Source organism: Fusarium phalaenopsidis (assembly GCF_050370095.1).
Source record: "Fusarium phalaenopsidis strain FUZ10S chromosome Unknown contig_32304, whole genome shotgun sequence".
NCBI classification, from domain to species: Eukaryota; Fungi; Ascomycota; class Sordariomycetes; order Hypocreales; family Nectriaceae; genus Fusarium; species Fusarium phalaenopsidis.
In genome coordinates this window covers 1970344-1990139 of record NW_028145404.1, presented here as the reverse complement: position 1 = coordinate 1990139, position 19796 = coordinate 1970344, and the positions used below count along the sequence as shown (strand labels likewise).

The following is a 19796-nucleotide window of genomic DNA, read 5'->3' as shown; positions in this document are numbered from 1 at the left end:
CCGCGCGCCCCCCCATGTCATGTCATGTCATGGATACTTGACGTCCTTAATGGATGGAGGGATGGACGGACATGAACGGACGGCTAGACATTGTGGATTTTTGCTTTGGCCTTGGCTGGGTCAAGTGCAAGTGGATGCAGTTCGCGCAAAAAATCAGAGACATCAAGCCAGCCCAGCGCCGGAACCATGCTCTCGAGGTCGGGATTGTTGCTGCACAGCACGCACATCACAGACATTGGATCCATGGCTTGTTCTGCTTATCCATCCATCCATCCATCCATCCAGGATCGGGGGAGAAGAGCATGGGATAGGATGGGGGGATCAATTCGATCTGCAACCGACCTTCCCCTGCAGAGACCCTGACGCCCGCGGCGCCGACAACATGTTGTGCTACCTTGCTTGATCACACTACATACGAGTGAGAGTTGACGACGGTTTTGTTTGAAACGGCTCTGTGAAGCCACAGTTTCTCCTGCATCTCCCGGCTCTTGATGATGCCCTCCTTTTTTGGTCTCTATCTCTCTCCCTGTCAAGTCAAAGCTTCGGGCCGCCAAAGGCTCCATTCCCAAAGCGACCCGAGCTTTCATCCTGTCTCTGCACCGGTGCTGCGTTTGCTCCTGGTCCGATTTCAAACAGGACTATCCCAATTCCCCTTTGCGGTTCCCTTCTCGTACGGAATGCAACTCATCCCTTGTCATCCGTCCTAGCGGCAGAACATGGGCCACCGTTGGATTCAACCGCCCGATGGACCGCCCGCTGAGCTAACGTTAAACGGGACCTGAGCGAGAGATGGGAGCGCGATAGAGTGAGGAGCCCACTATTCCAGGGGTCGGCTCGTGGCTCAAGGAGGCTGGGCGCCGCCCAGCGAGGGATAGCGCCAGGGCGCCCGTGGGAGCTTCGACCACCAGGTCGTAGACCAGAGGGAAACGCCTCTGCGGAACTACATGTCGCCATCCCTGTGCTGAAACAGAGGCTCTCTGGGGGTAGGATGCGAGATGGGGCCGTCTATCGTCCAGTGGTACTTACATCTGGGCGCGGTATCAGGGGGGAGGAGGACAAACATGAGATGATTGCTCCAACCCCAAGATCCCGAGATGGACGCATTCGGCTCGCACAAGTGTCCTCTTTTCTTGATTTGGTCTCAAGCAGGAGATAGGTGGTGATCGACAGGTACGACGTGACGCCAAGTTCCACAGTCCTGTCGACAAAGTCTGAGCGAAGGGCCGTCGTCGTCGTGAACCACTCTTTGTCGTTGGAAGTTCCAATGTTGGTTGAGCTCTCCCCCACCCCCGTCCACCTTGAGGCCGGCACCTGGACCAAGCAGGGAAGCCCCTTGCACACTCTGCGAATACCCTCAGCGCTCAGAATCCGTCGCAGTCCCAAGATGGTTACTTGTTCGCGCCATGTACCGGGTCCCGAAGCGTTTTCTCCGATGAAAGGACCGTTCGCCTGTCTCTGGCCTGCAACAGGACCGCCGTTAATTTGACGTGGGTGGTTTCGTCTCCATCCTTAGCAGCGCAGATCGAGAGAGCCAATCCTGACAGGGAAACTCTTGGCCGCTGGATCGTCCATCCATGGACTGTTACTGTTGCTGTTGCTCTCTCTTTCTCATGTGGTTTTTGGCGGATGCAACCGACAATGCGGACTTTGGGACGGCGCATGCGAGGCGTCATGTCAGTTTGTCGTTAATGCGTCGACCTCATTTCGTTTCTCACCTTCTATACCTAGGTAGCGCTGTTTAAGCGTGCTACCTATCCCATATCCATATCCATACTATCCATATCCCTCCGCTCTCACCTAGCAAGCGAGCGAGCGAGCTTCTGCAAGGCTACGATTGCGGAAAAGACGACCTAGGTAAAACTGCAGCCCCTTGGTCTACTTACCACTTGCCGGCCAAGCTGCAGCATTGTTTCTCGCTTGCTTTTATTGCGGCTCCCCCTCTTCTGCAGTCTCGACTTCTATTTTGTGGGGTCCTATGCAGGCATTGACTTTGGGCCTAGTGTTTAGCGGATGAAAGCTGCATTTGAATACGGGATATTGCGCCCGCGCGCTTCACGACATATCGACAGCATCCATCGCTGAATCTGTCCTGCCGGCCGCCAGGCCAGAGCCTTGCAAGTCAAGTTGCCCGACGCCGAATTGCCGTTGAATCCTTGTGGGGCGGCCTCTGATGAGCCGCAGTAGCTCACCACACGTGTCTATCCCGATGTCGCTAACCGCATGGCGTTGGTGTTTTGGGTCGATAAACAAATTCATCATCAGCAGATGAAACGGTGCCTGGCCTGGGGCTTCCCGGAGATGGCGTGCTGGCTGGATTCGGACTCATAACTCTTTGGCGTTGCGTCGCGTTGGACTGCGAATGTCTTAGTCGAGCCGTTTGCGGAAGTGAACCCTTGGGCCCAACATTGCTTCGCATGGCTTGACGAACTTGTCGCAGGCCGGTTCAATATGACGATACCGTTCCGGGTTGGCTATACAACCGTTTTTCGAACAAGTCTGGGGGATAATGGCGCGTTGAAGTCGTGGAAACATACCCATTGTGTGATACAGACGAGCAAGACTGTCTCTTCATCAGGCAGAGCCCTTCGCGCCGGGTTCGAGCAGTCACATGGGGCGTGCCAAACAAATCAGGTTTCATTGTATCTGGACATCGATAACAGCTTGACCGGTCCCTGTTGGTGTTTCTTATTTCCAACCGGCTGATCTCCAGTCAGGTGTCAGTCTGCCAACGTCTATACATACCTCAGCGTCATCCGAAACGGTTACTGCGGACTACATACCAACCGACAACACAGCATCATTCCCGGATATAGAAGCCCGGTTAAACACGATTATGACGAGCGAAACATAGGGCCTGGAGAACATGTCTTAGTTCTACTATTCCTCGTGATGATGGTCTTGGTTGGTTACCCTGTACAAAAACGCGGGTTCAAGACGCACCTGGACACGCCAACAGATAGACCAACAGGAAGCCAATGGTTTGATATTGTCTTCGTAGTAGAGGCTTGTGGTAGATAACTTCGTGGATCTACAGTCTCTGTGCTTTCGATACATCCTGGCCTGTTTTGACTGACAACATTACCATCTCACCTAACACTGCAAACTGCCGGGCCACCTGAATATCTTTGGATCAAGCAACGTCCAGCATGCCGATATCAGTATTGCATTCTTGTGAACGCTGCTCCAACTCCCATATATTGTATAGAGTGCCATGGCTTTTGTCTATGTTTCCCAAGGAAGACGTGATGGTTGAGTTGCACCCGCCCGCAAAGGTATCACACAAACAACCTGCAGAAGCCATGCAGGGAAACGTATGGACACAAGAGCACAACGTATAGCGTAGTCCAGGCTCCCGATAATGGCAAACAGCGGATTGGTATAACGAGAGGAATCGGACAGCCGACGCATTGGCTTAGCTACCCATTTGCGCCTCATAAGTGACGAACCAAAGTCTCGATGGCTAGAAGTGAGTTGACTCTGGCTCATGTATTTCCTCACCACCTCACAAGGGCCATCGTAATGAGGTCAGATCAACAAATACCCTCGAAAACTTCTTCCTTGTTGATCGTGGAAGTTAGACAGCCAAGTTACGTGGGAGTGACTCAACTCCTCAAGACTTGATGCACTCACACGCAGGCCCACGTGTGACAACAGACGACAACTTCAACCAACAATGGCTCAAAAGCACGGGAACAAACCACTCAGGCACTCGACACACATACGCCATATCAAAAATATGAGCTATGCGAGAATAAAGAGTTCATCGCTTACAATGGTTGTCGAGACTGACCAACAGAAGATGAACCCGTACCCTAGACAAAACCAAGACACTTACACGGAAAGACAAATCCCGGGACGCTTGAGCTGCGAGAGCCGTCTGACCAACCCGGTCAATGGAAAAAATAAACAACACTGTCACTTACATAAAGGCGGCTGCTGTAACCCTACGGTTGCTGGAGGCAATGCCATTACTGGTCTGAGTTTCGGGACGTTCCGTCGAACCTGAAACTCCAACACGGAGAATCGTGCCAATACCACCAAAGACCCATGTACGGGAAAACTATCCATGCGCTTGGTAACCTCTTACTATTGAAGATGAGCTGCTCCTCAGCGTGAGCAAGTTGGGGAAATGGCGCCATGCCGCGTAGAGTAACCCCCATAGACACCGGGCAGCAGTTCCCACGGCATCGTGCCTAGATCGAACCTAAGCAGAGCAAGACGGGATGACATGACATGAAGGAGGTGTCCCGGCCCGGTATTGCTGCCCGGCAAGTTTAGCGACCTTGGGATATCCCGGCTGAGGCACCATGCTGTTAGAGTTTGTCTTAAGAGTCATCTTAAGAGCTATCTTAAGGATGTCGCCTCGTGGCAGGACGCGAACGGGCACCACGGGATATTCCAAACCTTGAGGTCGCGCGCTGGATTCGGGCCTGCCCTTCCGCATAGGGAAAGCACAAAATGTCAAGCCCGTTCAATGATTCATCAGGCTATGAGATCATGCGGACCTCGTTCGTGTTTGCCACCTCTACACTACCAAAAGCTCCAGTGGCAAGACCCTGATCGGCAACGCGTGACGCAGAAGATTTTCGGGAGGACAAAACTGTGGCCCCCTCAAAACAAAGGGCGAATTCCTATCCGACTCGGCCGAGTTCAAACCGAGCAAGGAGCTTGAAGGATTCCAGTTGCGATATTCCTTGCAGTGGCATTGGCGGTAAGAAGACAGTTTGTTCGAAACAAGCGCCGGCGCGGTCGACACGCCCAAGCGTTTTGCATCAAATCCATCCGTCCCATCACAGGAGTCAAGCAGGAGACAGGAGAAGTTTTCAAGGAGGATGGGTGATGAAGACGGTTGCGTTGCGCGTAGCAAGAGGGCGAAGCGACCCTGCAATGAATGAAATGGGCGAGTTCTCGTTTCAGATTCAGACCCGCCCCCAAACGCGTCCATCGGCGGGCTAGCCCAGCTTCAATCTCGGGCTAGACAATGGCGCGCCCAGGGGTCCCTGAGGATACACAGCACAGTGCTGGAGAAACAGCTGCAACTTTCAGGTGGCTCATCTGACTAGAGGGAACCGTCGTGACATTTGCTGCCTCTGACAGGCCTGCAGCAGACTTGGCCTTCCGGCAATGGCAGGAGGTCGTAAGCAGAGGCCGACGAACCCTGCAGGGGACGATGGAGATGACTGTAGTCATTCATTCACTGTGAGTCCCGTCTCGAAACCCGCCCTGCGGGAATACGACCGCCTCAGCTAAAAAAAGGCGTCGCTATTTGAGATCCAAGTGGGTTTGTTGCGAACATCGCCCCTGGCTCCGAGCCTCGAGCAATTTGACGTGCATCGATCGTCAAGAGGCCAATCTTACTGTGCCGACTGTAGCATCACCTCCTGCCTTGTTCTGCTTCCTGCGCAGTATGGGATCCATGATGGGACTCAGCTGGTATGGGGAAGACGGAGTGTGTTAGTGAGCGATCCAGAGAAGCTGAAACCAGGATTTTCCCCCTTTCAGACAGGGGTTTCCGACTGAGCCACACTCTTGTCTGTGGCTTGGCTGCCTCGAGCTCGAGGCACGGGACGGACGAGACGAGGCTAAAAATGGAGAAAAACTCCCGGCCGGCTTTGGTGTTGGCCATGTTCAAAGTCCTCAGTGGCTGAAGGGTATCCCCGAGAGATCAAGCTTGGCCAATCTCTATTCAAAGACTTGCTGCTGGACTCCTCCGCCTGACCTAAACTGCGGAGTCGTTCTGTCGTACAAAGACAAGATGGAGTAGGTTGGTAGGTAGTCTTCGTATAGAGGCTGGGGCGCGTATTGTTAGTTGCCTGCTGCCTCTCCAAGACGAGGAACTAGACGCTGTCCCTGGTCTCGCCCTTTCACTCGAGTCTACGAGCTTCTCTAGGCGCCTTGATTCATCCAAGCATGACTAGCATCCAGCTGGAAAGCCTTGCCACAACCGCTTTCAGACGATAGACGCCGCGAGGTGGCGCAACTAAAACGACCCAGCCACGAGGCCTCTCTGTGACAGACAGAAAGAAAGTCAGACAGACGGACAAGCTACAGCCAACCAAACAACCAACAGAACAGCTCCTCCTCTGGTCGGAACCGGCTCCTGCACCTGGCCTGGTCCCCAAGCAAAAGCCACGCGAGTCTCGGGTGTCTGTGTTTCGATCATATTGAATGACACCTGCTCGCTGCCCGGCCAGCGACTCAGTGGCCACTCGGGAGCCAGTGCACCCGAGCGGCCACATGCTGGGGTTCCAATCTCAGCGGGTTTCGATCAGGGCAGTAGTAATCTATAGCATCCATCCAATGTAATAGTTGGTGGCGGGCGGTGGAGGACGAGCCTTCTCTCTGTCTGTCTCTGACCCTGACCCTGACCATGAACCTTGACCACTACCGCGCGAGCGAGAGCGACAGCGACAAGTCTCACCCAGAGCAGAGACCCCCCCTTGCCCACCTGTGACTGTGACGCCAGACGCCCGAATCACCGAACATTTGGATGAGACGGGGTTACGGGGCGACGGCGGGCCGGGGTAGCAGGACGGACCTCTGGCCTTCTGGTTTTTCTTGGCTATGTGGACATGGCTTTACGGAGTGGCGCACCGCGCCGCGCGAGTCGAGACGATAATCGAGAGTGGAAGAGATCGCGCTCCGTTCTCTGCTGAGTTCTGTAGTTACGGGACTTTGTGAAGAATACCTGCAGCCCTACATAACTCAGATGGAGATGGGGAGGTTGGATAGCCAAGAGAGGAGAGTGAGCTGGAATCTTGCAAGTTTGGTCTTGTCTCGAGCTTCTAAATGGCTGGTGTTGTTGTATGGTTGTTTCTTAGTTCCGTCGAGATCTCAGATAGCCTAACAGGACTAATTACCCCCATTATCCGCACCGGTTCTCTTGAATTATCCATCCATCGTCGCAGGATGGATGGTTGAATTGCTCTCACTGGATGGATCGCACAGTGCACAATGGTTGCTGCAAACAAGGAGGTACCCGTCCACGGCCCACTGGCGGTTTAAATTTAAACCCTCGACCTTGCACCCCCGCCCCTGGTCCTCCCCCCTTGCAACCAACTCTCAAGTCCCAAATTTGGCCTGCGGGCCGTGATTGGCTCGCCATAGACGCCTACCACGACCCGCTGCAGAGCGCTGGCGCTGGTGATGCGCGAGGAGGAGACGTCCGCTCTATATTTAGCCCCCCGGACGTGTTTCGTGCTTGCGTGCCCCCTCCAGTCACGAAGCGGCGGCGCCCAGAGACTGCAGAAGACCATGGCCGGGGCTAACCCGGAACGGGAAGCAGGGGCTGTGAGTGGTCCCTCCTAGCGCCTTCCTCGCTGCTTGCCCCATCGGGTCATCCTCTAAGATGATGGGACTCTGTCTGCTCGCTCTGTTCTTGATGGGTGCTCTCTTCTGTTGGTCGCTACAGTAGACATGCCCTGGTCTGTATGTTCTAGGAGTCTTTTTTATTCTACGCGTAGCCTGCTATTGGCCACCGCCTGCCCCCAAGTTGGAACCCTTGCCTGGTTTCGGCTTGCTGGTAACCGATCCACGGTTCCTCCGTAGGTCACCAGAATACCGTACCCGCCCCCCAAGTCGTCTCACGCCCAGTCTCTTGTGTCTCTTCTGGCATAACCGCCATTGATGCATCCAGCCTCGCGCCTGTTGCAGCGTAGGGAGCGACGGAAACATCAGCAGCTTCAGACAGGCGCTGGGTTCGTCTTGCTGCCGCCGAAGGGGGCGCGCCCAGGCAAGACTGAGCCTCGGTGCCAGGGCTGGTCCGGCCTGGTCCTGGGATGGATGTTTTAGGTGCCGCCGTTGCTCTGTCGGCAGCGCTCGGTCGCCCTCTTACAGCGCCTCCACCAGCTCCAGCTGACTGGACCTGGACTGCTCCCAGGCCTGTAGAAGACCTGTGCCTCCACTCGTGTGCCTTGCGCTGCCCAGTGTGAGGCCCAGTGCCCAGGCAGGGTACTTACAGTGCCCGCCTCCAAGTCGCCAAAAACTTGAACTTGCAGATTCAAGTTGCATCCACCCCCCAGGCCCAGCGTCTGTTGGCAACCAAACTCAATCCAATCCAATCCCAGACGCGCTGAGCTCGCTTTCTTCTCACACTCCTCCTCTCCATCCATCTTACTCGCCGTTCCTCCTCTCATCCCTCACTCCCCGTCTCTTCACTTACTTCTCTCCTCACTTTGATCTTCGTTCAATCTTGTTCTTCTTCTCCCTTCGCTTCCCTTTCCCCCTCCCCAGCCGCCTTGTATACCCTCACCTCACCTCTCCTCGACGACGACTCGGTCTCCCTGGCAAAGGGAATAATGATCTTGCCATTGTAACAGCGCCACTTCCAGCCCTGCAGCCCGCTATCCTTCGCATGCTCTTCGCCGAGACGCCGATTCTTTGTCTCACTTCTCTGCTCTGGGCTCGTTCCTTATTCTCCCTGCTACACCCCAGGTTCGACCGACGATAGTTACTCCTTCGCCTGTTTCTATCGCCCCAATCCGCCGTCTTTTTCGCTCTCGGAGCGCCTTTTCCTCCGCTTATCGCAAGGCTCATTTTCCTCTCTTTTTTCCCGCCAAGACCCCGAAAGGATTCTGGCTCTCGAACCGAGCACTGCCCACCATTCGCGCCCTCAGTGACAGGATCAGCTGCGCTATCCACATCGAACGACCGACCGTTTGCTCTCGATCGCACCTCGGCCGCGACACCACTCATTTATTTGCCCGGAACAATCTTTCTTTCTGCTGCTTTGTTTGAAAACTTGCGCACATAACTTCATAATATCTATCAACAACGACGCTGTCCCAGGTGGAAAATAGCGTGGTTATCCGAAACGCCCCGAGGAATTCCAGCCAACGCCCTCGTCAGCGACAAGAGCACACTTGGCTCTTTAACGCCCACATCGATTCACCACGCACACGACACACATACTTTTCAGACCGCAACGCGGAACGGAAGCAAAACGATGCCGTCCGTAACAGACCGGAGAGCCTACGAGGACCAAATACCACCTTTCATGACAGTGTTTGATCTGGATGCCGAGACGATGGCCGACCAGGACACTGTCACCCTCGTTGATCCCAAGTTTGTCGATCTGGAACCCAAGCGACCTGGCATGATGAGTGCCACCCAGCATGGCCTCCGGCCGAGCATGATTCCCGCGGATCCAACCCACAAGCACCATGACAGCACCTCAACTCAAACTTCAGAGTCGGCCGACTCTTCCCCCACAACAACGTTGTCCACAACCGACTCTTCGCCTCTCTCAGACCCGTCTCCGTCCTCGTCCCCCGATTCTCCGACAAACCTCATTCCCCTCAACAGCTTCCCTGCCACCAGCTTCGGCGCCCTTCCCGCTGCTAATCCCACCACACTGCTTAGCGAGCCCCCACGGTTACAGCGACCCATGACTTCGCCCTCGCCGCGCCGGGCGCGCAACATGAAGGGTCTCTCGATCCAGCCCCCCTTTGCCAGCTCAACTGCGACGACGACCATTTCCTTGGTTTCGGAGCCTTCCTCGCCATCATTCATCAAGCCCATGATCCCTGCGATGAGGCGGAAGCCGAGCCAATTGAGTCTCAAGACCAATACCTCCGACTTGATTAGCAGGACAACACTCGAGGTCCCCCCCTCGCCAGGTATGCCTATGCTGCAGCGCCGCGCTCTCAAGCACTCGTGCTCCTCACCTCATATGTCCTCTGGCCTCAAGTCGTCTACCTTTGGCCCACCTGGTGGCATGACCTTTCCCAAGGTTCTTGAGCGGAACGAGTCTGGCCTGTCCGAGGTTCTTCGACCTACAAAGTCGACCATGAAACCGTCGTTTGGTTCTGCAATCACGGAAGAGGATTCGCCAATTCGAACCCAAATGGCCAACCGAGACGATGATCCCTATCGCGACAATGAAAACAACGAGGATATGAAGACTCCAGGATATCCCGATGGTCCGATTGCCATTTATGGCGACAATGTCTACCTCTATTCTGAGCCTAATGCAGATGAGGCTGCGCGGTTTGATGTAGTAATTAACTGCGCCCGAGAAGTCCGAAATCCCTTCGAGCTTCGCAAGTCTCTTCGGGACTCCCGATCGACTTTTGAGCACTTCCGTTACTCGACTCCTGACGGCGAAAGCCCTGTTCCCGACACTGCCATTTCGACAGCCAGCTTCGCCACTGCTTTCGAGTATCCCCCAGAAGAGGAATCTGCTGAGACGCCTACAACCCCCAAGGCAACCCACTTCAAGGAGCCCGAATACATCCACATTCCCTGGGATCACAACACCGACATCGCACCGGATCTGATGAGGCTGTGTGAGACTATTGAGGATCGTACCAGGGCTGGCTTGAAGGTTCTTGTTCATTGCCAGCAGGGCGCTAGCCGATCAGCCAGTCTTATTATTGCCTACGGTCTCTACCAGAAGCCCGAGCTCACCGTCAACGATGCTTACTATGCGGCCCAGAGCAAGAGCCAATGGATCAGCCCCAATATGAAGCTCATGTACTCGCTGCAGGATTTCCAGAAGGAGGTCTCTGGAAAGCGATCTGGACCAGCCGCTCATGGCCCCCGTACCGGCCGTGCTCCTACCAAGCACCGACTAACTCTGTCAGCCGATGCTATTGATATTAGCCCCAAAACACCCCAGACAGCGCCTCTGCCTACGCATGCTGAGGATGTAAAGGAAACCCAGTTCAGCCCGAGCCCGATCCGGCTCAGAGGGAACTCGACCCCCGGCCTACTTGCCGTTTCACCAGGCCCAGCTTCTGCACCACCTACCTGTACATGGATGGAAGAGGTTGAGCAGCAGACTTCGGAACAATTGGCCCCCTTCAAGCTTGGAGGTCTTCCCCAGCGGCCCAAGTCAGGACACGGCAGATCTCCACCAACCCTAGCACCGCCGCCTACTCTGGCTCTGGCCCCGGCACCTAGCCTGGGCTCTGATATGATGCCACCACCCACTCCGGGACTCCCGTCCCAGTCAAGCTTCGGCTTCCAGAGCATGACGTTCCCCAGGTTCAACTCAGCGCCTTCGATCAAGTCAGAGAGCACCAAGTACGACGATGCTCCTGTCACGAGGACCATCACCCTACCAGGGTCGTTCCCTGATGACGAGGCTCTTCTGTCCCCACGGGTCGAAACAATGACCAACAACCCACTCCACGAGGTTGGCGAAGTTGCCGGCATGCGGTTTGTCGAGTGCCCACCAACCCCCAGCCAGAGTCTCTTTTCCCCTCGAGCGGGAATGTTCCCTCGCGACCCATTCTCGACGTTCGGAAGCCCTGCAGTGGTAGTAGACCCCCGGAGCCCCCCAACAAGAGGCGAGGCACCTATTATCCGATCAATCGACGATCTACTATGATCGAGCTTAGTCAATATGGACTCGACTTACTAGACCTTAACCCGTGTTGGAAGAACGGACGTCCGACTCGGAGTTAACAAGTTCCCCTTCAGGGGAACTCACAGTCCGCCTACTTTCGCTTATATCTCTTGTATTCGCCATATATCTCACCCTCACTATTCGACGACACAATCACGGCATTTTCAGGCGTTTTTGCAGGCAGGGGTGGACTGCTCCCTGCAACCACGGCCGGTCATTGTTGGACCGGACGCACGACGACACGCAAATATCTCACTCAAACAAGCAATCTTCTTTGTCACCGCCATCATCGATCGATCGACTCATCAACCAGTCAATCAACCAATCAATCGCTTCCTTCTGCAACCCCCCTACTTTCGTTTTTCAGCAAAGCACAGCGCAAGGCGTCGGACGGTTCCACCTCCATCGGTGTCGACATTGTCTTTCTGAATCAGAAGGAAGACGTTAGTGTAATATAGACAAAAGACTTGGGTGTCGTTTGTCACATTTGTTTCCTTTTTTAAAAAACTCGTTTCTTTGTTATCATTGGTTTTGCTTTGTTGAGCTTGGACAACAAAAACGGAGTGGCGTATGGCTCAGGCTCAGGAAACTCTCCCTTTGACCCATGGAGGGCTCAAATACCCAGCTAGGGAGGGGGGATGGAAACATGACGATGGGAAGACGGGCTCTGCTATCTTGGGTTATAGCAGGGAGGGAGTTTTTGGAATTGAAGGATATCTTGTCTAGTTGAAGCAGGTGATTTGAGAAATCACATACCTAGCTAGGTGAAATCACAGAAGATTCTCCAATAATCAAGTTGCGTATTCTGTGACCATGTTTCTACTGTTCAACTCGTTCTGATCTTGTCTAATATTTTAGCATTTTATTTAACGTAATGCCGCCATAGAAGAGAGACTCTGCAAGTTGATCCATCTCTAGGTCTATGTATATCTTCCAACTCCAAAATCAGCTCCTCTGAGCTTCCCACAACTCTTACAACCCTCTAGCGCCTTTGTAGTAGTAAATAAACAATGTAATGCACTGAATCCAACGCCTGATCTAGTTCTACGTTGTAAACGTCTCCTTCTTCACCCTCGAAAAACATGAACTCTCAAAAACATGACAGAAACACAACAATTAAAGATCCTTCTTGTTCCCGTTCTGCTGCGCCTTCTTGGCAGCCTCCTTGGCCATCTTCTCCTGCCGGGCGATGCTGGCCTCGACGCCGATGCCGCCAAAGACGAGGGCGACGCCGAGCCACTGCATCTGTGTCAGGCGATGACCAAAGGCGAGAACAGACAGGATCATGGTGAACATCTTGCGGGTGACGGTAACGGTGACGAGGAGGACAGATGAAAAGGTAGAGAGGGTATAGACTAGAATGACAGTGGTCAGCTGGGGCTTGCCATGGTCGTGAACAAGAAAACCTACAGATAAACACCTGGCCAACGGCGCCGCACGCAGCGAAGCCGAGGACATCCCTCCACACGGCCGGGTACCGGGCCATAAAGTCTAGAGCGGCCTTGAGCTCGCCCGCGCTGCCGGCAACGTCCATGCCGAGCCACTCGCCGATGCCGGTGGCGACGAGCCACGGGCTGCCGATGAGGTATGCGCCGGTGACGAGGGAGCTCATGAGGTTGTTGGCGCACATCATCTGGGGGCCCGAGTAGGGGCGGAAGGCCTGGAAGATGTGGTCCTGGGTGCTGTTGGTCAAGCCGTCAAACAGCAGGTTGATACCCAGCAGGAGGAGACCCCAGGCGGTGCTCGCGTCGTCGGGCCGCACCGCCGACGCCTTCTTGCTTTTCTTGCCCGAGTGCAGAGTGAAGACGGCAACACCGAGTGTCACGGTCGCGACAACGAGGTACTTGTAAAGAGGATACCGTCGGCGGAAGATGGTGATGTGCAGGAACATAACGGGGAGCAGCTTGCAGCTCTTGGCGAGGAGGAAGGTGATATAGTCGAGGTGCGCAAGAGAAGCGTATCCAAACGGGCTGGCGAGACTGCTCGTAAAGGCGACGAGGGCGAGGGGAGCGAGAATGCGACGCGAGGGAATCACGGGAGGGACTGGGCTGTTGCGCGGTGTCGAGGTGTAGAGGTAGACGGCGCCTACGATGGCGGCGAAGACGGACTGGATGGTGTTGAGAAAGACGGGGAAGTGCCAGACCTCGGGGGCATCGGCAGGGCCGTACGGCGTCGTCGTGAGCTTCTCTTGGAGGTAAGCCCATGTGAGGCTTGAAGGGTTAGTATCTTGATCAGTCGTCATGATGTCGCTGGCCATGACTTACAAGGATGCATAGATGCCCGCAACCGCCACGACAAGCTGGAAGACTCCCGCATTCTGCTCCAGCGGCACAACATCAGCCGCCTTCTTGACGGCGTGCCCATTGGAGCCCTTGTGCGCGCCATTTGTGTCTTCCCAGGCGGCGGTCTTCTTGTTAAAGAACTCGGACGAAGCCTCGCGCTTCACGGCTGGCTGCTTTGAGCGCGCCATCCTGTTCGTCGCTTTGTAGTGAGTGGAGTGGATATGCGATTCGGAGTGTCGCGAAAGCAAATAGTCACACAAAGATCAATGATACGAAGAAGAAAATGGCAATTGGATTTAAAGAGAGACAAAAAGAATCGAGTGAGTGAAAGGGAGTGGAGAAAAGTGTCGGGAGGTCATGTAGTTGCCATGATGAAACTTGACAGTTGGCTTCAATTGTCAAAAGCATGAGACACAACCTAGAGGTTGCAGGCTGAGCGCCCCACCCTAACGCCACAAGGGTCCTTGTGGCGTTACCTCAGCCTCGTATCCATCCATTCAATTCACATCGAGATCGAGATGGCCTAGACTCAGCCACGACAAACAAATAGACATATTCCAAATCACTCGTCACAAACAATATCATGCTCATAAATTTAATTTTATTTCGTGGCTCTTCAACCTGACCTATATCTGCCCCCAGCTAATGATGCTTTTCCCAGATCCCGCCCTACATGCAAGGTGGAGAGAGGAGAGGCATCATGCGGGTGCGAGTTCACGAGGAACCAAAATACACAATCAAGTGAGCCAGCGTGTGTGTGTGGATGGATGGAATATTGTGATGGGGGTATGTAATAGCGATGCGTGCGTGCGTGATTCGGGATTATGTGAGCGATAAGTCGGGAGGCGCAGGTCGCGTGACAATGTCGGAATCCGAGCGTGTAAGAGAGAGAAACAGTTGTGCGAGGTGAAAGGGAGGGGAAGGTGACGCCAAGATTGAGTGAGGTAGAGGGACTGAGGTGAGGAAAGGGAGAGGCCGTGATGTGCCCTTCTCGGCCCCCAAGGGTTTGCGCTGTCCCAATCATTACCGACTCTTTGATGGAGGTGTTGTGATTTTGTTTTTTGTGTCGTCAAGCCATAGCCATAGCCATGTCCATATCGGGTCCAAGCCCGACATGCTTCGCCAGTCGTTAGAAGCACTGTGTCAGTGTCATGCCCATCCAGAGCCATGAAACCATAACTCCGAGGAGAAAAGCAGTCGTCCCGAGCATCCGGTTGAGAGAAACTTATACAGGCGGTATGCCACACGAGATGCATATCGGTACATCGCGCCACAAAGAGGGTTGGTTGGTTAAGGAGGCGACGGGGTGACGAGTAGTAGTCACGACCCGGCTGATTTTGCAATAATAATGAGAATGAGACCAATTAGGAAAAGGAAACGGAGTTGAAGATGGGGGGTTTTCTTTTTCGGCGGAGGGGAAAGAGTCGTGGAGAGGAGTCGGCCGTTCATGGTAATGTCGTCTGGTATCGTCCCCAAAGAATACACAAGCCTCGCGGCAAGTCAGATCTGGAAGTGTCCCAGGTCGCCTTGCCAGAACTGACCTCAGCAAGTCGCACGGAACACGCAAAGCAAAGCAAAACTCAATGAGAATTTCAAGCGCCACGAGATGCCTACTCGGGCTCCTGGAGCTGGCTGCGGCGCATCTTCTCTGCCTCGAGGTTCTCGTACAGAAGGAACAGTGCCGACTCGTTGGCCTTGGCAGTGCCCATGATGGTGAACATGCGCTCGCCCGTCTCATCATGAGGCGCCTACACAAGTATCTGGGTTAGCTATGCTGCGACTAACTCCGTGGAGGAATCTGACTTGCCTTGGCGATGGAGATGCGAGCACCCGATGTCTTGCGGATCTCACTGATCTTGCTGCCGGCACGTCCAATGATACAGCCAACCATGTCCGCAGGGATGCTGATGTTCTGCGTCTGGATCTCTTCGCCGTTCTCGTCATGGGTAGGCGGGCCTCGAATGGCTGCGTCAGAATCAGAGCGGCGATTATACGGCCTTGAACTGCCGTTGCTAAAGTCGGCGCCATTACCTGTTCGCATGACGCGAGGGCTACCGTACTCGCTCCTGCCTGAGCCCTGGCTGTATCCCACTCCACTGCCAACACTTGTGCTGCTGGAGGGCTGAGTGCGAACAACAGGGTTGTAGAGGACGGTTCCGGTGCCTCGCTGCCAGTCATCAACCAGACACTTGCAGATTTCCCACACGGCACGCTGGATGCCCTCGGGAGTTCCTTGGACCTCAACTATCCGCTCGGTGGATTGGGGAAGCATCTCCTTCTGGGCGACCATGCGGACACCTGAAGCGTCCTGGATGTGCTTGATCTTGAGACCTTGCCTTCCAATGATGGTACCCATTTGGTTGTGGGAGATGAGAAGCTTGATGGCTAGAAGAGCAATGTTAGCGAATGTCGGACCAAACCTGTTTAGTGTATCAGGAAAATTCCAACGTACGATGAGTGCCGTTGCTCTGAACAATGCCTCCCATGCCCATGGCGGGGGCACCCTCGAGAAGAGCTCGGGCGACGATGGCATAGGCCCGAGAGATGGCGTCGCATCCACCAGTGATGGTCAGGACACGATCGTGAACGCCCTGTACGACCTTGCTGACACCGGCCTTGACACCAGTCTCGTCTCTCAGATCGGCGACATTCTTGCCACCTTTGCCGATAATGACACCAGCTTCCTTGGACGAGACAATGGCGCGAAGGGTGAGTTGGGCCTGAGCGTACTCCTCGTCCGTCTTAGGGGCGGGTTCACCATCGGGGCCGAGGCGCTCGTCCATTCTAAGCTGATCCATCTGGTCGATGATATCGCTGCCGTTGTTGGGGGGGAGGGTATCCTGAGGGGCCGACATTTTGGTGGAGGGTCGGAAAGCGGGAGGCGAAGATGGTTTTCGAAGTTTGGAATGAGCAAGGGAGCGGACAAACTAGAAAAATGTCCGAGGGAGTCTGTTCTATATGTTAGAGGGTTTCTTATTCAAACACAACTGGAAGAAAAAACGAGAGCTCCAACGCGCAAACCCGCGTGTCGGATGGTTGGCCCTTGCTGCACCGCACCGCACAATTAGAGTCATGAAACTCATGCGCGCCGGCACAAAGAAGCCAGCTCTGAAACGCGCCGGCGCAGTCAAGAGCCAACACAAATAATGGAAACTATTCACTAACCTTGACGTCGACGCTGGGGGTGATGCGAGGACGCAGAAGGATGCTGGAGAAGGCGGGGGCGGCGGGATGGGGATGGGTGGTGCAGTGTATTTTTTTTCTGCGGTCTTGTACGCGAGGCGGGATAGCGGGGTCAAGGGTCGCGAGCGCTCCGATGAGAAAGCGGCGGCGGCGGCGGATGGGTTATTGCACGGGAGTCGTGAAGGAAGAGAGGCCAACAACTAGAGAAGTGGAGGCGGAATAGACTGAAATGAGGAGGGGGACGAGGAGAGGGGAAGAGAAGGGTGAGAGAGATGGAGAGAGCAGAGAGAGGGAGAAGAGAGGTGGTGAAGGTGAAGTAAAGTGAGGTGAGAGGTGTGTGAGTGGGTGAAGGAGAAGGATAGAAGAAGAGGTGGAGGAGTTGATGGAACTTGGAAATGGACCCAGGGCCAGAACCAGAGCCAGAGCCAGAGCCAGCACCAGAAGCAGAATCAGAGCCTGCCCGCCAGGCCATGCCCATCCACCTCATGGACGGGATCCATTGCCAGGGCCACAGAAAGCCCAGAGCAGAGCTGCAGCAGCGGCAGCGGCAGCAAGTCTCTCCTTCCCCTCCATCCAATCCGGCTCCCCCACTCCACTCACTGAGGGAGATGCTGCATGGCCCAGCGAGGGACAGGATGCTATGACCACCTGAGGTCATGGGCTGAATACTTGACGGTCTTGTACCTGTGATCCCAGCTCCCTCATTGTGTCAATAACGAAGGGCAGAAGAGACACGGCTACTGAGGGGAATGTATACCTGCTCGCCGAGTACCGAAGCTGTAGCTTGTGCGCCTCGATCCATCCCATCCCACTTGCCGACATCCACACCCACGCCTCCTGCCCCAGCTCAAAAGTCACCTCTGCCATGTACTGTACTAGCTCTACATTGCCCCTCGTGACGGGCATTTGTAGGAGCCCGATTGTACATGAAGCGTCTGAGGTAACTCGTGCGACTCGTTTTGCGATAGGACATCTGGCCTCTTCATTCAATGGACATTGAGGGCTGTCCTGAGCTCGCGATTGGAGCTAGGAGGGGGGCTGGGAGATGGGTGTAAGTGGAGGCTCATTTGTTGACTGATTGACGCTCCTGCCACTTGAGCCCAGGGAAGGAGAGACCAGAGAACTTCCAGGTGCTTGCTTGTCCATGATGGATGGAATGGAAGGCACCGTCGAAGACGGGAAGCCGCAACTGACGGGGCCAGGCAAGGTACTGGCGAGCGGTAGTTGGGCCACCTGCCGTTCCATTTTTTAAGGCTACACGTGCCCTTCGAGATGCCTTCCACCAACCGAGGCCCATTCTCTCCCACTCTTCCATTCCACCCTATCTGGGCACATCAGAAAATCCATGATACAATCCACCTTTCGGAAGTGAAGCGTGGCATCTGGGTATCCTCCACAGCCCGCGACACAGGTTTCGGATCAGACCCGGAAACCCGAACAATGTTTCGTGGCAGACGCTGGCCCTGCTGCCTCCCGCGACAGCCTCTTCCCTTCCACGCACAAGTACAAAGACAAAAAATTGCTTGGCATGTGCCGCTATTCCTGTTCGAGCATCAAGCGAGCATTGAGCAACCCATCCCAGGTTTCTGGCATCTCTGCCATTGGGCTTGTTTGACCAGGGAATGAATGGTCCAGAGGTGAATGAATGCCACGCCGTTCTCCACCCACCTTGCACCTGGCATGTGGGGTAAGAAATAAACGAGACAGAGGAAAGGTAAAGTACCTCCATGTCTTCTTAAATCCATGTATCTTGTGACGAATTCTATCATTTAATGACAGAAAAAATGCCATCATATGCTTTGAATGCTCTAAAAGCTTCGTATTTACTATTCAACGCTTTTTACCTTCACTATGTAGCTATCTTTGGAGAAGGGAAGGTTTCTTCCTTGTACTCGTGTTATATTCTTTCTTGACCCTAGTGCCTGGTCACTCGGAGTTTTCTTCCACACCCACTCGGCCCGGGGCCTGTCCTTACGGAGTGGGCCAGCCCTGGAGGAAACGGTCTCCCAGAACCACCATCGCAAGTGAGTTGGCCGTCGCTGTGATGGGCAAGCGAGGTGGTGAATGAACAGAAGGACGACGCATGGGCTCGCTAAATCTTTAACTCTTATCTATTCTGCCGTTAACTGTTCTCATGCTTATCAGCGTCTTGTCCAGAGTGCGGGGATATATGTGGACGTTTAAGTAGGTTAGCTTGGCATAAGAAGATAAAGCCCCTCAGCCGCCTGTTCCTCTGGTAATTCCTGGCCCTCTCTGGAGTAGGCCGTCGAGAGCTCCTGTTTCTACGACAACATGGAGCAACTATGGCTGATATCAGATCATTCGGAGCAGCGTCAAGTCGAGGCCAATGACAGGCCCAAAGTCGACCTTGACGGGCTTATTGGCCTGGGTGATCCAGGGGTGTTTCGCGGGCAGCTTCCCCAACCACCTCACAACATTATTCTTCGGCGAACTCTCTTGGATCAGCCGTCTTAGCGTGCAGGATAGCGCTGTGTGCACTCGAGCGGTTCGGCGAGCCAATGTGCAGACTTTTTCCAAGTTAAGCGTGAATCCTTTTTCCCCCTCCGCTTCCGGCTCGGCCGGTGCTCCCCCGGAGGAGTTCAGATGCCGTGCAACGGTCCGACCCCGCAATCCGTCCGTGCTCAAGCCCGTTGGCTCCTTTGACGGCGACTGTTTGGACGGTGACCGTCGGGCCATTTTGTTGGATTCAGCTCAACAATTTGATCTTGTAAATTTAATATTCCTGCAGATCCTTCCAGTGACGGTGATATTCTTTGAATTCCCTGTCACCTGGCTGCATCAATGGTCTCTCAGATTGGCTCTCGGATGGTTCCATCGGGTGGAGCAACGCTGCTGGAGGCCCGCATAAGTCACCATGGAGGCATGCAGCTTAACAGCACCCGTCACTCCTCGCCGAGCTCTGTCACCCTCTGCCGTGCGATGCTTGTGGCTAACGCCCTCACATATAGACGACATTCCGC

General features: G+C 54.6%; 3 protein-coding genes across 3 annotated transcripts; 1 reads left to right on the top strand and 2 right to left on the bottom strand.

Annotated features, from left to right (window-relative positions):
- Nucleotides 1–8944: 8944 nt before the first annotated feature.
- On the top strand, nt 8945–11332 carry LRP88_09906 (dual specificity phosphatase; the record flags this gene model as incomplete). The annotated part of the gene is made up of 1 exon (XM_083246380.1): nt 8945–11332. One exon carries the CDS (start codon nt 8945–8947, stop codon nt 11330–11332), a length of 2388 nt encoding a protein of 795 aa, XP_083097493.1.
- Nucleotides 11333–12332: 1000 nt separating this feature from the next.
- LRP88_09905 (UDP-galactose transporter HUT1) lies at nt 12333–13820 on the bottom strand (the record flags this gene model as incomplete). Its single annotated transcript, XM_083246379.1, has 4 exons — nt 12333–12339; nt 12498–12705; nt 12761–13560; nt 13615–13820. The coding sequence occupies 4 exons, from the start codon at nt 13818–13820 to the stop codon at nt 12333–12335; spliced, it is 1221 nt and encodes a 406-aa protein (XP_083097492.1).
- A 1422-nt stretch (nt 13821–15242) lies between these two features.
- On the bottom strand, nt 15243–16487 carry LRP88_09904 (KH domain-containing protein; the record flags this gene model as incomplete). The annotated part of the gene is made up of 3 exons (XM_083246378.1): nt 15243–15380; nt 15440–16017; nt 16085–16487. The coding sequence occupies 3 exons, from the start codon at nt 16485–16487 to the stop codon at nt 15243–15245; spliced, it is 1119 nt and encodes a 372-aa protein (XP_083097491.1).
- Between the last annotated feature and the right edge of the window lie 3309 nt (nt 16488–19796).